The sequence below is a fragment of the Tigriopus californicus genome, chromosome 10 (assembly GCF_007210705.1).
Source record: "Tigriopus californicus strain San Diego chromosome 10, Tcal_SD_v2.1, whole genome shotgun sequence".
Classification (NCBI taxonomy): Eukaryota; Metazoa; Arthropoda; class Copepoda; order Harpacticoida; family Harpacticidae; genus Tigriopus; species Tigriopus californicus.
In genome coordinates, this window is record NC_081449.1 from 9168148 (window position 1) to 9183455 (window position 15308).

The window sequence follows — 15308 nt, forward strand, 5'->3', positions numbered from 1 at the left end:
CTGTACAGTGTTCAGAGAAGGTACAAAAGGTATCTGATACTGTACGTCTGCAAAAGTATCTATGAGCTTTATCCCAACCCAGGATTTAGGGTCAATTCTAGCACCTTCAAGCCCTCAAGAATCCAGGCTAGTGCAAACAATGAAGTCCACACCTCTTCTTTCTCGGGCTCCTTCATTGTTTAACTTGCTTCCCTCTAATATTCGTAGAGAATACGTAGGCCTTGTTGATTCGGCTGCATCTTTCAAGTCAGACTTGGACCAATTTTTACATAGCATTCCAGATCAACCCTACATTCAAGGACTAGCTCGGTCTACCAACTCAAATTCCTTTGTTGACCAAATATCATATAAAGATTGAAAGGTAATAAATAGACGAATTATAACCTTTCATTTTGATAGTACTGGGAATTGCATTGAATAAGCCCAAACCAAAAAAAGTAATTATTTAGAAAAATAATGTTTCCAATTTCATGTACGCGCCAATGTCGAAGTATGTCGAAGTAAATCAAGTTGCTGATTTCAATTTTCTGAAACTTATTTCAATGAGCAAATAGTCAATTAGTAGAAGAAACTGAGAGTTGAAAGTTAACAAATGGGTTTATTTTAAATCAAATATTGCTATACCACCCAATAATATAACTCCATCCATAAGATAGATTTTTTCCCACTTTTGATTTTTATTGCATGAAAATAAGTGCGGACTTGGTTCCAAAATATTAAATACAAAAAAAATAGCTTTACCAACCTAAGTATTTTGCAAGATTTGTCGACGAATCATGTGAACACGTTATTATGGAATACAGATACGCTCTTCTAAAGTCGCCCTTTTAAGAAGTTACCTTTCAATATTTCATTACTTGTCCCTAAATATGGCAGAGCTTGTGTCAAATCTTAAAAACTGATGCTAATCGCTTGCATTTCATAAGGTGGCAAACAATTTGTAGTCGTCTGTATGTTATTCCACCGGCCAGTATTCCCTTTTTTCGTATTCGAGTGATTTTATCCATTTTGAGGAGAAAGCGTTCCTCTTTTGTGAGGAATATCGATTGATGAATTGGAAGGAAGCTGTTGACGCTTTCACAAAATAAAAGAGGAAGTTACTTACTCAATTGTGCTCAATAGTTGGATTTAATGCCCTTGTTGCTAAAGGTCTCCTTGAAATGTTACATTGCGGTGTTACATAGCTTGTAGTGAGAACCTCGCTAGAAGGAGAATATGCTTGACATATTTCTAAGGCTCAAGACTTTGGTTAAGGTTAGCCATGTCCACATCGATTCTTCAGTATTCCGACTACATTGGAGTATTAGCTCTGTTATTTTGCTCACTTTCTCCGTCATCATTACAACGCGCCAATATGTTGGAAATCCAATCGATTGCATCCATACAAAAGATGTCCCTGACGACGTTTTTGATTTATACTGTTGGATTCATTCTACGTACACTATTCCGCGAGCACTCTCCCTTCATGTGGGTCATGAAGTGGCTCATCCAGGTGTAATAACTTCAAACGTCGGGGAAGAAGATGAACGACGCTATGTAACCTATTACCAATGGGTCGGATTTACTTTATTCTTTCAAGTGAGTATTCCCTAAAAACAAAATGTAAAGACTTCGTTACTCTACGTTGAACTGTTTCCAGGCAATACTTTTCTATATTCCTCGATGGTTGTGGAAAAATTGGGAGGCTGGAAAAATCAATGCCTTGATGATGGATCTTGATATTGGGGTTGTGTCAGAGGTGGAGAAAAAACAGAAAAAGAAGCTCCTTTTGGATTATCTTTATGATAATTTGAAAAATCATAACTGGTGGGCTTACAGATACTTCTTTTGCGAAGTAATGGCTTTTGCCAATATTATAGGTAATATATTCTGCCGCTGATGTTGTTGATATCAAAAACATAAATCTTTCTTGTTTTCGTAGGACAAATGTTTTTGATGGACAAATTTTTTGAAGGTGCCTTTCTCACGTTCGGCTTAGAAGTGATAGCATTTGCGGAGCGCGATCAGGAAGACCGGCTTGATCCCATGATTTATGTTTTCCCAAGAATGACCAAATGCACTTTTCACAAATTTGGGGTGTCTGGTGAAGTAGAGAAACACGATGCTCTTTGCATTCTGCCCTTGAACATTGTGAACGAGAAGATTTACATTTTTTTGTGGTTCTGGTTTCTAATTCTCGGGTTTCTCTCTGCTCTTGTGGTGATATACCGACTTATCATTGTCCTCAGTCCTAGAATGAGGGCTTATTTGCTCTATATCAGGTTTCGGCTGATTAAACGAGAAGTTATTAATGTAATAGTTAAAAAAAGTAAAATGGGCGATTGGTTTTTATTCTACATGCTTGGTCAGAACGTGGACAACATTATTTTCAAGGAAGTCATGCACGAGCTGGCGAGGAAACTTGGCCATCAAGGAAAAGACTACAACAACGATGCTTGAAAGTTGAGCTTTTGTTGCATTGGTTCAAACGACGTTCATCCATTGTTCATCCATCCAACAACAATCAAATACTACTCTCGCATCATTAAGCCACTGCCAAAGAACAAGATTTAGAAATCTAATACATACATCTACATTGTGTTCATCTTATATATCAAAATGCAATGAATCATTTATAAAGTCATCAAAATTGGTATAAACTGCCTTAGCCAGTATATGGTGTTTCTTTTCAAACATCTCCCCTACTATAAGAGTGTGAGCTTGCTGAAATTAAGCCAAATTATGAGATTTCCTCACATGGTGTTGTGCATTATTGTAGTGCATTTTCCATTAGAATATCACCGTCCTTGGTGCGTAGTTTCCCGTAAGACTTATTTCCCATGACCCAGAATTCATAGCTTGCGACAGTACAGTATGCAAATCTCATTTTTAGACAAATGTTTTTATTTCATTTTATTCTTAATGCCTGCATTTGTTCAATCCAAGGCCAAAGGCCATATGCCATAATCAAAGGATGCCAAGTCTGCAGGTGATGGTGGCAAAATGTCAGATGACTAGAAGTTCTGAGCTGTTTCGTGAGAGCATGAACATGGTGGGGTTGCCCTAACCAATAGTTTGCACATTGGCCATAAACTCATCCGCCCTCCGTAATACCTGTCCACCACCTCTGTTGTTTCCCATAAATAACTTTGCTCATTGGACTATTTGAAGAAAGTTTCAGAAAATTAAAATGAACGACTAGATATAAAAAGATACTTCGACATTGGCGCGTACATGAAATTGGAAACGTTATTTTTCCAAATGATGACTTTAATCAGTTTTCTGTTAACATTGTTTTAGAACCTACTTTTTGAGCCCCACCTGGTTTTAGGTTAATAAAATTACTTTCAACAGGAATTGTTAGCTGTGATGACGGAGAGGGAATTTCCCTCAATTGGAACATCCATCATCAGATGACAGGCTGAGCGAGAGAGCTGCCATCTGACTCCGTAACAAACAAACTAACGATCTCGGTCGTCTGGGATATCGAGGCTGTTACTTTGGTAATTGGTGCAATTGAATTGTTTTACCAACATCATAGGTTGAATATTTGTTCGTTGGGTCCCCTAGGCCTGGTTATCTTGGATGCAGTTAGTGCAATCTGTTCTTGAAGTACTTTCCACATGATCCTTTTATCCATTGTAAATGTTCTTTTTGTACCATTTTTTTGCTCAACTCATTAGGTTTTTTTATACAGCCGTCACGTGACTCGGTCAACGAAACGTGTATTTTCATAAATGAAATATATCTTTCACCTACCTTGGTCTCCGTAAGGTCAATAGTGGCAGCGTTTGACAACTTTGTGATGCCATGAGGCTATTGCTTTAACTGAAAAAGAGACCGAGTTAAAATGTTTGTATGCAATAAATTAGCGGGCGCCCGGTTGACACCCCGTGGTCAGGACGTAATAACTCGTTTTCAAGTCGAATGATGTTGTTGAAGATTCAGTTGTGTTTAGCGAAGACCTTTGGCCTTTGAAAATTAATGCACCGGCGTACGACTGACTGTGACCAATCCTCCAATTTCTTCAAAAGACCAGCCTATGTCATGGTGGGCCATCGTCCTCCCGACACGGCCGGAATGAAGGCGGTACCTTAGGGCTTAAGATTTCCGTTTGATATCGTAAGTAAAGAGAACAGTGCCATCCTGGCCGTGAAAGGTAAGCAACTCTCATGAATCAGAAAACAAAGCAAGTATCGTCTAGTGAGCTCTACAGGACAATATCGTCCCCCCCGAGGCACAGATTGTGACGGCGTGGCCTCTGTGGATCTAGTCAATTTTTCGAGTTCGAAAACAGAAGACGGACATTATTCGTCTTGAAATGTACATTCCTGCGCATTAGGCGTTGAATCTCAGAGAATCACCTTAAAGTAAAATATGCAATAACTTCAAACCAAATTGCGCGCCATGTTAAATTCATCCGGTAGCAAATCCATTGCGAAACCCAGATTCTTATCGATAACAGTTTTAAAGAACGGAAGAGGAGTAGTCGTTACTTGGCGAAGGAGAGTGGTGGCACAAGAACACTTCATCCCTTCCATCGTAATAAAGGCAAGTATCTCTGTGGCGTGTGGGCGAAGGCCAATTTTGTTTTACATGGATTGCACTAAAAGCAGCCAAAGCCATCCTCGCGGATGCAAGACCCTTCTTGCATTGTTCAAGATATGGCTGCTAGTATCTGCGGTGTGGTGAGGCACGGACTTACAGAGATGTCTAATGCGAACGAAAGCCAAACTTTCTTATCTCCGAAACAGTTTACTTAATTCCAAATGAGCACTTCATTGGACCACAAGATCTGGTTGAATAGATGAATTGGGCCAAATTTGAACCCAAATCTATGCTTCGGGAACTCAGGAGATATGGTCAAAATTATGTAGTAAACACTACATAAAATTCAAATTTTCGGCTAGTTTTTCTTCGTTTGTTTTTTTTTCACGGGCTTTTCGCCGGTGTAACCGATGTAGCGGTTAGCTACAGGGAATTTAATCCTCAGCACTATTATAATGGTCATGATTTGTCTATTTATTACCTTTCAATCTTTATTTGATTTATGGTCTACCAACGAATTTGAGTTGGCAGACCGAGCTAGTCCTTGAAAGTAGGGTTGATCTGGAATGCTATGTAAAAATTGGTCCAAGTCTGACTTGAAAGATACAGCCGAATCAACAAGGCCTACGTATTCCCTACGAATATTAGAGGGAAGCAAGTTCAACAATGAAGGAGCCCGAGAAAGAAGAGGTGTGGACTTCATTGTTCGAATTAACCTGGATTCTCGAGGGCTTTAAGGTGCACATTAAGCCTCTACGGTCACTAGAATTGACCCTAAATCCTGGGTTGGGATAAAGCCCATGAATGCTTTTGCAGACGTGCAGTACCTTTTGTACCTTCTCTGAGTACTGTACAATCCCAACCGTTCTAACCTCTCCCAATACGAGAGTTCTCTCAATCCTGTGATGTTCCTAGTGAAACATCTTTGGACTTGTTCGACCTTTTGCAAACCTGCTGAACCTGCTGAACATATTCAAGATGTGGCTGAACTATCGACTTGTACAGAGTTAGCATCGTGATGCTATCTCTGGACTTAAACGAGCGATACATCCAACCACACATTTGAAAAGCTTTACTCACCTTCAACTAGATAAGCTCATCGAACTTTCCATTATTTTGGAGGATTACACCTAAATCTTTCATATATGAAACCTCCTCAATATTGTTACCTCCATTATCTGCGAGAAGAGTACTCAAAGGAGCTAACCCGAAGGCCATATTACTCTCAGTAACTCAAGAGTAGATTCTTCCTAGGTCCTTTGCCAGGGTAGTGGAATCTGGCCATTCCTACCAGAAATTTACTTTGTATCTTCAGCATAAGAAGAGAGACTGGCAGAAATACTAAGCTTTCGAAGCGGGGCAACGAATATTATAAAAAGGAGGGGACCTAAGATGGAGCCCTTGGGAACTCCCCACTTGACATCATGTATCTCACTAAGGCATCCCTCGACCTTAACAATTTGCTTCCTATCCTGAATGAAGCTTCTTATCCAATGAGAGTCCCAATGCCATGAAGTCTATTCAACAAAAGGCCATGAGTTTAAATGAACCCCACGCTTCTGTCAGGTTATCTTTATGAGTTGGTCACGACTCTTCTTCAACTCAGTTGCTTCATGTACTCTGGTTGGGTTGGATCGGCACGCATTATTTCTCAATTAGTTTAATTGGTGGTCGAGGTTTGGTTTGGGTTTTATCACTTACGAATACTAGAATGAAGTACTACATTAAACAATGAGTAAGCCCGAGGAAGAAGAGAGGTGGACATCATTGCTCGAACTAGCCTGAATCACGAGTGCTTCGAGGTGCTCTCAAAATCTCAAACATCAAGCCTCTGCGGTCGCCAGAATTGGCCCTAAATCTTGGCTTGGGACAAAGCTCATCGATACTCTTGAAGACGCACAGTGTCAGATACCTTTCATACCTTCTCTGCGCACTGTATGTGCAGTCCCAACTTTATTAGTCTCTCCCAATACGTGAGCTCTCTCATTCCTGTGATGTTCCTGGTCAGCTTTAACTCAACCAAAATCATTTTCGAACTGAAAATATTTAGACAACGAAACACAAACAACTTGAAATACAACGCTCAGGGGTGAACCAACATGCAACAAGAAGGATCCCTTCCTACCACAAACCTAAGTGTCTGGCTGGCTGGCTGCCTTGGCTGGCAGGCGGGTCGTTGGACGTTTCGAATAAAAAAAAATATTATATTTTCCAACTCTTTATTTCGTGAATATTTTTTTGAATATATTTTTGGCTTTGTTCTTCTTCATTCTCACAACAATAAAAACGCGCCAATTCCATGGCGTAATCCGTAAACTGATGGACTTGGGCGATTATCCACTATCACCAATACTTTTCAATCTCTTCGTATCCGACCTACCCGACGCTCTCACCCACCAAGGACCCACCATCAACAACACCCAACTCCAATACATTCAGTACGCAGACGACCTGGTCCTCCTGGCCACCACGGCTGAAGAATTGCAAAATGCCATCAATGCACTTCAGTCATACTGCCAGGAGAACGGCCTTCAAATTAACACCAACAAGACGAAGGCCATGGTCTACCATAAAGGTCGTCTGCCTGCAACATCCTTCCACATCAACAACGTCCCGATGGAAATTGTCAAGACATTCAACTACGTCGGATTCACATTCACCCAACAACTCTCATTCACCCATCATCTCAACACCATCATGACCAAAGCCAAAGCCAAGGTCGGATACCTCTTCCATCGTTTACCCATCAAAAATCTTCCTCTCACAATAGTTCTTGAACTCTTCCGGTGTTTCATCCATCCCATCTTTCTCTACGGCCTTCACCTATGGCTCCCAAACTCCGCCCAATCCGCCGTCAAATCCGCCGATGCCTGCTTCTCCAAATATCTGAAACGATACCTCTGCGTGCCCCAATATGCCAATAACTCATGGATGCACTTCATCTGCGAGACTGAGCCCCTCACAATTGGGCTGGCAAGGTCGGTATCCAATAGTATTGGGAGACTGACCTTTCCGAGGATGATGTCCGGGCATCAGCTCGCGTGCGCCGCCACGGACAGGACGGAACCCTACTGTCCGTGGCCCGACATCCCCTCGGAATATTGGAGGTCACGTATCTTTGCCCGGCTCCCCGCCAAATTCCATCATCGACGGGAGCTGACAAAGGAGTTGTTCAACCTAGCCCATCCTCTCTACTGCAATAACCAAGTTTTTCATCACCTCCCTCTACCCTCCTGCATCTGCAATGTCTGCTCCAACCCTCTTCATTTCTTCCATGTGCACTGAGGTACATATAGTCATTCTTCCCTAATACCACCTGTGATATCGCCAAACTGATCAGTCTTTGTATACCTTTGTTGTCATGGCCGAGAGCCGCAAAATGTATATAGATTATCAAATATATAGATTCTTGCTCGGTATTGTACTAACTCAGAGCTTGGGTTCTTGTAGAAACGCAAATATTTGCGATGCTCCTGATCTAGGAAAAAGAACTGGAACATCAATTCCACGTCTACTACAAAAACAATTTCTCCCTCCCGAAACCGACTTAGTTCACTGAGCTGACGATTATTTTTGTCGGGCCCTTGGAGAAGCTTCTGGTTTATAGAAGTTCCGTGAAACTCGGCAGCACTATCGAATACCATTCGAACTGTTCCCTTCCGCTGGTGCGAGACTGGAAAAATTGGAATCCACAACATTCTTCCGTCCCTGGCTATTTGTTCGGGGGCTGGAATCTACTCGAAATGACCAGTACGGATTGTCTTTATTTTACTTCAATACACTGTTTTAGCTTGTCTGTGTTGCTTTCCAGTCTCCAAAGAGTATTCTTTGTACGTTGGAAAACCGCTTTTTGGTTGTTTTGGATGATAGGATCCGGTTCTTTAAATGGAAGGGGTATTTCCAAGTTTCCGGCCAAATTGACATCAATTACTTGTGCCATGATGGTAAGAAATTGAGTATCCTCTTGGCTGTTCATCTGATGTACTTGAAAGACTCCTTCTGACTCATCTCTTGGGAGGACACAGGAGTTTCCTTGGGTGGAGAAAGACAGGCCGCCGCGAGGTGTTTGGGGTGTTCCATTGAAGTCCTCAATGTCCTGAAATGCTGATCCGATTGAAGTGGTGAATGATTTCTCATGCGCTCTACCCGATCAGCATAAGCATTTGTGCATTGACGTCTACATCGACGAAGTTCTTGGCGTACCGTTCAATGTGACGGTGTGATTTCAAGATCTGGGGCGTAGCAACTTCATTACGAGTGTCAAGAATCATTAGATTCTCCAACAAAGGAAGTAAATTTAACAGTTGAGTCTCACTCACGCCTTGGATCTTAATTCCTTCCACCTTTCGACCCTCTTGTTGATAACGACTCCTAGCTAATGTCGAAATTGTGTTACTGTGTAGAGGTAAAGTAATTCCCGTAAAATCAAAAATGGTTGGGTCGCCAAAGCTTGTATCGGATTGCTCGTCAATGATGACATAACATCTCAAAGTTCTGGACTCATTTCCCGCCCTGTGCAAATCTACGAGAAGTGTCTTGCCACAACTACGATCACTGAAGGGACTCCTGCAGAAAATGCTACACAAGGTTCACTTTTCTTGATTATTTATAACTGAATCAATCGATTGTTTGGTACCATTGAATGCTCCGCCTTGTTTTTGCGACGCCTCTTGTTGCGTCATATTTGTTAAATCGCCCTGATCAAGGTGTAAAAATGAATGGTGTTCTCATGATCCGCAAACGTCGCAAGGCACATCAACGAAACAATTAGCTGCCTTGTGCTTATCTAGACACTTGTAACAAAGACTCAAGTCGAGGGTCTTTGACTTCTTTTGCTTGCATCCAACCTGATGAAGGATCAACAATTACTGCCGCTTAGAACTAATAGAAAAACAAAAACCAAGATCTTTTTGAAGAGCCCCCCTTGAAAAAAAACATTCAAGGTTTTTAACTGCCATTGAAATTAGATTTTAAAAAATGAAAGTTCACTTTCAAACATGGCCAGTCACAATGTAAAGATAAACATTATCAAGCAAGTTGGAAAGAGGGCTCAGAATTTGGCTTGAAATGGAAACGAAAAAGGGACTGGGCCAATATATGTTTATTGATCAATCCACTGCATACATGAACCAGCTCAAATATAGCTCAGCGCAGACATGGGTCAACTCGAATTTGAGCCAACTCGGAATTGGGCCAGCCCAGACATTGACTAGCTCGGTCAGAATCCACTCGGATTTGGCCCAACTCAGACTTGACTCGAAATATCAACCCAGCTCAGCTCGAAACCTTATTTTTTTTGGCCCTATCCAGCTCGTCATGTGAAAACTGTCAACCCAGCTCAGCTCGAAATGAGCCACCTTCCTCTTAGCCCAGCCCAGACCGAAAATTCTTGCCTCATCACATCTCATGGCATCCTTGCAAAACCAAAGTGACTTGAGGCACACAATACAAGTCCAAATTCCGAGTTCTGAGGTGCCGTTATTGGTCAGCTTCTTCGAAAAGTTAGGCTGGGATGGCTTTGAAAGGTTATCCTGGAGCTCCATGATTGCACAGCATAGCGTGAGCAAACTTGAACACCGTGGAATTAATTTTATATAAGTAACGAATGGTTGGAGTAATAACTAAACGAGTCCATATGGATTGATTTTCAAATACACGTTCACGACAATTCAGGACAAGTTGCCAATCTGTTTTTATTCTGTGCTGAAGTACATATAAGATATTTTTATCAACTACTCGATGGATGGATTGTTCTCTTCATCTAAAAACTTGTAGTAATCTTTGCTGAAAAACAAAACATAACTTTTGAAGTGAAAAGCGATAAATAAAACGATGTTGCCAAATTCTAAAATGCAATAAAAATCTGGTAATCTGTGGGTCAAAAAGGGAACCTACCATTCTGGGACATTTTCAGCCGAGTCACACTCATTAGTCTCCGTATTAAAAACTAGCCCCTTCTCGCAACCTTGAATCCTTGGAGAAACGCCATTCAAACAAATGTAAAATTTGGCACAATCGGTGGGATCTGCGTACTTTGGATGGGGATCAACAACTCCAAAGGATCCTTTGCCTTCAATGTCAAGATCTGGGCATCGAAAGCCAATCTCATCATCAACCTTCTCTGAAAGCATACACGTTATCATGAAAGGATTTGAGAAGTGGCGAAACATGATAACCTACAAATTAAACTAAAAATATGTTCACACTATATTCAAGATCAAATTCAGCAATCCATTAAAAACATAATTACCATTTTTGCAATTAAGACGATCAGTACCCTCGGGCCAATTGCATGTTCCTGAAAATTCGTCGAAATACAGGCCAACGGGGCATTCAACCTTTTCCGCTACTCCATCGATGCAAGAGTAAAATATACGGCATTCGGTCTCGTCAGGATGTGCATAAAATCCATTCAATCGAGGACAAAATTCAGTAGTGCCTCGAGGAGTTTCTATTTGTATGAAATATGGTTTAAAATGTACACACCTCCATAAGGAGTAAAAATACTTACGAAGTTTCAATCTGTTCCCACAAGGAACATTAAAGTAGTGGTCACACGGTTCCTTTTTGCGAAGGGAAAAATCAAACACAAGTCCATCTGGGCAAAGCCTTTCTATTGCTTCGCCATCATAACACTCATAGTATTTGTCACATTGCTCAGGATCCTCATATATTCCGTTAGGTTCTTTGCAAAAATTGTTGCCTAAGTTAAAAAAAGGAAACGCATTGGTTACTTTTAAGCACCAAAATAGAAATAGATTAACCTACCTTGAGCGAAAACACAATTAAAGCAAACTAGTAAAACAAAGAACCACATGATTCACTTTCTTTGACACAGGTGAACTGGAACTCAAACGCCGAAACATGAAAAAAATGAAAGTTCCACTGAGTAACTTCAGGTACCTGCTCTACCTGCCGCTGAGAAGATTTCCCGACAATTTCGCCTCTAAGAATACCACGGCATTCTAAATTAGTGTTTGGTCGAGAAAATAGAGTTGGGAGCTCTCCTTTTTTTCTCTTTCTCATGCTCAAACGGAATAGATATTTTTCAATTGTCGGTCCTTATTTCTGGAGATTTTTTATACCTGCGTCTCTCAATTCAAAAATATTGGACACATGCCATGCACAAACGAAAACTGTGAATGACACTGTGAGAAAGGAAGCCTCCATGATAAGAACACGTTTCCTGAGTAAGCTTTGGCACCTGAAAATAAGATCTAGGAACCAAAAAGAATGCCTTTTTCAGGGTGAAACCTCTCAATTCCGGGTTCTTAAACACCGTCATAAAGCCACTTCTGTATGATCCTTAAACAATATGACAATTTTATTACAAAGATTTTATCACCTGCCCACCCGCTTATATTGCACATTGGGAAGACTGTTTGTCACAGATTTAAGACCTGCACTTTTTTGCTCAAGTATTTCAAAATCTAGCTCAATTCATCTGTCCATGTTTTTCGTCATGGCATGTCATTTGAAGTTTATTGGGCAGTTTATTACAGATTCGGAAAACATTAAAGTCAAGGAAGATTAAGGGACTTCAAAGATTCACTTGACAACACTCTCAGTGAAAGAAACAGTGAAAAAACAACAAAAAGACAGTTCAAAAAGGTTGACGATTCTGGATATTCTTTGACTCATGGCTAGGTAATGACCCCAGTCCAAGCTCCTTTTCTGATTGAGAAGTACCGCTCTGATTAAGAGGATCTGCCCACGCTGAGAGAATTTGTCCGTGATGTTGGTTATGTAGGGGAGGAGAGGACTGCCCATATTCTTATTTATCTTATCACCATTGCAACGTAAAAACACATGAAAACCCCCATGTGGTTCGAACAATCTTACAAGTATTCATGAGATTTGTGGTTTAAAGCACAAGTTGAGTTATATCATAACAAATATTCTGAGCTCCAATTCAAATTGCCGTACAGGGGAATCGATTTCTTTACCACTCGTCCATCTCTACAAACAGGTCTTTTTGAAAACCGATACCGATGAAGCGAAAGTGAGATGGGGCTTCTGGGGCTAAAGGCATAAGGAGGCATACACTGTGAAAAAAGAAGCGTTGTAAATCCAGCCTCTAGTAATTAGGTAATTGTCATAAACATCGTTTCATTCACAATCTACTTGTCTTGTAGCACATTATTTTAATATATTCAGATTTAAAACCAATTGAATATTATTTCAGTGTAAAGTTACTGGGGCCAGCGATGAGGATTTCTTTTTGTACTTTTTTTTTAAATTGAAGTCGCTTCAACAACATCTTTAAGTATTCACTCAGGGGTCAGTGATATGAAAAGTGGGACGCTATTGTAAAATATGAAAGAACTTGTGATTATCTTTTTATTTGCAATATCGGCGGCGATTAAAGTGGAACTTACAGGTTTGTTGTCTTTTAAACTTGCCCAGCGAATGTTTATTAGAGAGTATTTTTGTTATTTCCACGTGTTCTGTAGACTACGTGTGCGAAGAACCTCATGGATATTTTCCTGACCCAGAACAATGCGACTTATATTATGAGTGCAAGAACGGCGTCGCCACCCCTAAGCTTTGTCCTGATGGACTTCTTTTTTTGCTCGGAGAAGCCATTAGCGTAAAATGTGATTATCCCTTTAATATTGACTGTGGATCAAGGGAATTCGTTCGTGAGTAAACGAAAAACTTTCTGAAGAGCCACTTCCATATTATAATCGTGAATATTTCAGAGGAACCTGAACCAAATATTGACCCAAAATGCTATAGAGCAAATGGATACTTCAATCATGAGGATGCGACGGTTTGTGATAGGTAAATTTTGAGATCACATGGACAAATTTTTCTCTAAAAGCATGAAATCTGGATTTAGCTCGTAAATTTCAGGTTTTACAATTGCGTTAATGGAGTGGCCTATGAACTTCCATGTGCCGCGGGGTTGATATTTGATGAAGCAATTGGAACATGCGTTCGAGAAGAACAAGCATCCTCATATGCAAAGCGTTGCGTAAAGTCATCTGAAAAAGGTTTGAATTGTACATCCGAACTTTAAGATAAACGATACTCATCATCCATATCATTTCTAGCAAACATTGACGGTTTCCTTTGTCCAGAGGAAGAAACTATCGGACCTCACGGACAGGTATTTAGAAAACTAGACAATAAAATCTTAATTATTGCCCTTCTAAGAGTTAAAGATAGCATGTTTTCTCCTCAAGCAAGTTTCTCTAAAATACTTCTTTAAGTTGAGAATGAATTTCGATGAACGAATAAAAATGCATAATTCTAAATCTGAAAATCTTGTTTCTTTTAGCCCCTCGCACATCCGCGATTTCCGCATCCAAAGAGTTGTCAACGTTTTATTACTTGTTATTTCGGCAAAGATATTAGAGAATTGGGATGTGGAGAAGGAGAGGTTTTTGATGATCGAACAACGAAATGTGTTCTGCCTAAAGATGGCCCTCTCGATTGGTGATTTGATTTTGAAAGAAAACGTCATTAGGGTCTGATTGATTCTAAATGGTTCTTCTTTCCTTTCAGCTCATGTTGGTACAATTGTAAAGAAGACTCTGCATGTCCGGAAAACTGTAGGAGCGACTGCTCTTGTCCCGTGTTGTGACGGAAATGGCTTAAAGTATGCCTACTTATTTGTTATGAAAAATGTTTTTCGGTCATAAAAATATAATACAAAGATTTATTGCTTTTTACGTCACGAGGTCAGGAATATGGGAGTGTGCCGTTAAGGGTTCGAGGGTGACTTATTTTTATGGTCTTAGAAGGCCGAACAAATCCGATCATCTCAGTCCTTTTGAATGTTTATTACTGTTTGTAACAACTGATGTAAAAAAGTTTTAATTAAGATAGACTCTTTCTTTCGAGACGCAAGAATCTAATTCGAGAAATGTAATGAAGTACGACAGTTGTTGTTGAAACATTATTGGAAACCAATTTTTCTCATTGGATTTTCAATCTAAAGATATAATGTTCGGTGCTTTTCCGTGGTTTGCCATTCATGATGAGCTGAAAAAGTCACTGCTTGAATCGCATTCCAAACAATTCCAAACTCTAAGAAAAATAAAATGCTATTTTTGACCAACAACCACCTGCATTTTGTAGGCAAACTGATCTACCTACGAGCTTCAAAACAATTCGAGTTTTTGCAATGTTATCGGATTCTTTTTTTTTCTTTTTCAACAAATATCAGCAATGATTTGCGACATTTTTAATATTTTACTATTGGCAGATTTAGTTTTACATGATGGCACTTGTTACATATTTTAATGCTAGGGAGTAAATAACTTTTCTTTATTAGGTTTTGAGTTTAAATTCCCTCATAAGGTTAAATGGACATTTGTCACTTTTGTTACATTTTTGTCACTTTTCTTACCACTCTCTGGAGATTATGAACGACGTCAAATGATGTCCAAATGCGACTCTTGACCTTGCCAAACAAGAATTGCGTTCGGACAATCAACATACGTCCATTCGTAAGGGATCTTGAAACTAGCTCACGATTACTTATCTTTTTCACAAACAGCTGAATCCCCTGCTTTCATTATCGATTTCTAGGCTTTCTCATAATCACTTTTTTTTACAAACGCAACGAGAAATGGTGTTAAAATTGTTGAAATGCTAAAACTGATCAAAATTGCAGAGAGCCAGCAATTGAAATGGCGAAATGGGGGTAGTACTTCAGCCAGAGTTATTTGGTATGATGATGCTTAAATGTGATTAGGTGATCGCAATCATTGACCACGAAAACTGACAAGTTAGTGGTTAAACCACTAAAAAATCCACGGCCAAAGACACAA

At 40.0% G+C, this 15308-nt stretch overlaps 4 protein-coding genes across 4 annotated transcripts; 3 read left to right on the plus strand and 1 right to left on the minus strand.

Annotated features, from left to right (window-relative positions):
• The first annotated feature begins 1015 nt into the window (after positions 1-1015).
• On the plus strand, positions 1016-2732 carry LOC131888193 (innexin shaking-B-like). The gene is made up of 3 exons (XM_059236990.1): positions 1016-1578; positions 1640-1859; positions 1922-2732. The coding sequence occupies exons 1-3, from the start codon at positions 1216-1218 to the stop codon at positions 2437-2439; spliced, it is 1101 nt and encodes a 366-aa protein (XP_059092973.1). The 5' UTR covers positions 1016-1215; the 3' UTR covers positions 2440-2732.
• Positions 2733-6846: 4114 nt separating this feature from the next.
• LOC131889515 (uncharacterized) lies at positions 6847-8750 on the plus strand. Its single transcript, XM_059238639.1, has 2 exons — positions 6847-7245; positions 8682-8750. The coding sequence occupies exons 1-2, from the start codon at positions 6847-6849 to the stop codon at positions 8748-8750; spliced, it is 468 nt and encodes a 155-aa protein (XP_059094622.1).
• Positions 8751-10202: 1452 nt separating this feature from the next.
• Positions 10203-11541, minus strand: LOC131889170 (protein obstructor-E-like; the record flags this gene model as incomplete). Its single annotated transcript, XM_059238198.1, is given in 5 exon segments — positions 10203-10311; positions 10423-10648; positions 10778-10978; positions 11039-11230; positions 11296-11541. Coding segments are annotated over 5 exon segments (720 nt in total). The 3' UTR covers positions 10203-10259.
• LOC131889169 (protein obstructor-E-like) lies at positions 11535-14289 on the plus strand. Its single transcript, XM_059238197.1, has 7 exons — positions 11535-12907; positions 12981-13169; positions 13230-13311; positions 13384-13523; positions 13584-13639; positions 13811-13968; positions 14038-14289. The coding sequence occupies exons 1-7, from the start codon at positions 12844-12846 to the stop codon at positions 14114-14116; spliced, it is 768 nt and encodes a 255-aa protein (XP_059094180.1). The 5' UTR covers positions 11535-12843; the 3' UTR covers positions 14117-14289.
• Positions 14290-15308: the final 1019 nt, after the last annotated feature.

Excerpts from the sequence above, each read along its gene's own strand:
- LOC131889169 (XM_059238197.1), top strand. The coding sequence starts at position 12,844 with ATGAAAGAACTTGTGATTATCTTTTTATTTGCAATATCGGCGGCGATT. Across the intron at positions 12,908-12,980 it reads GATTAAAGTGGAACTTACAG|ACTACGTGTGCGAAGAACCT; the intron begins GTTTGTTGTCTT and ends CGTGTTCTGTAG. Across the intron at positions 13,524-13,583 it reads CGTAAAGTCATCTGAAAAAG|CAAACATTGACGGTTTCCTT; the intron begins GTTTGAATTGTA and ends TATCATTTCTAG.
- LOC131888193 (XM_059236990.1), top strand. The coding sequence starts at position 1,216 with ATGCTTGACATATTTCTAAGGCTCAAGACTTTGGTTAAGGTTAGCCAT. Across the intron at positions 1,579-1,639 it reads GATTTACTTTATTCTTTCAA|GCAATACTTTTCTATATTCC; the intron begins GTGAGTATTCCC and ends AACTGTTTCCAG. Across the intron at positions 1,860-1,921 it reads GGCTTTTGCCAATATTATAG|GACAAATGTTTTTGATGGAC; the intron begins GTAATATATTCT and ends TTGTTTTCGTAG.
- LOC131889515 (XM_059238639.1), top strand. The coding sequence starts at position 6,847 with ATGGACTTGGGCGATTATCCACTATCACCAATACTTTTCAATCTCTTC. Across the intron at positions 7,246-8,681 it reads TGACCAAAGCCAAAGCCAAG|CATAAGCATTTGTGCATTGA; the intron begins GTCGGATACCTC and ends CTACCCGATCAG.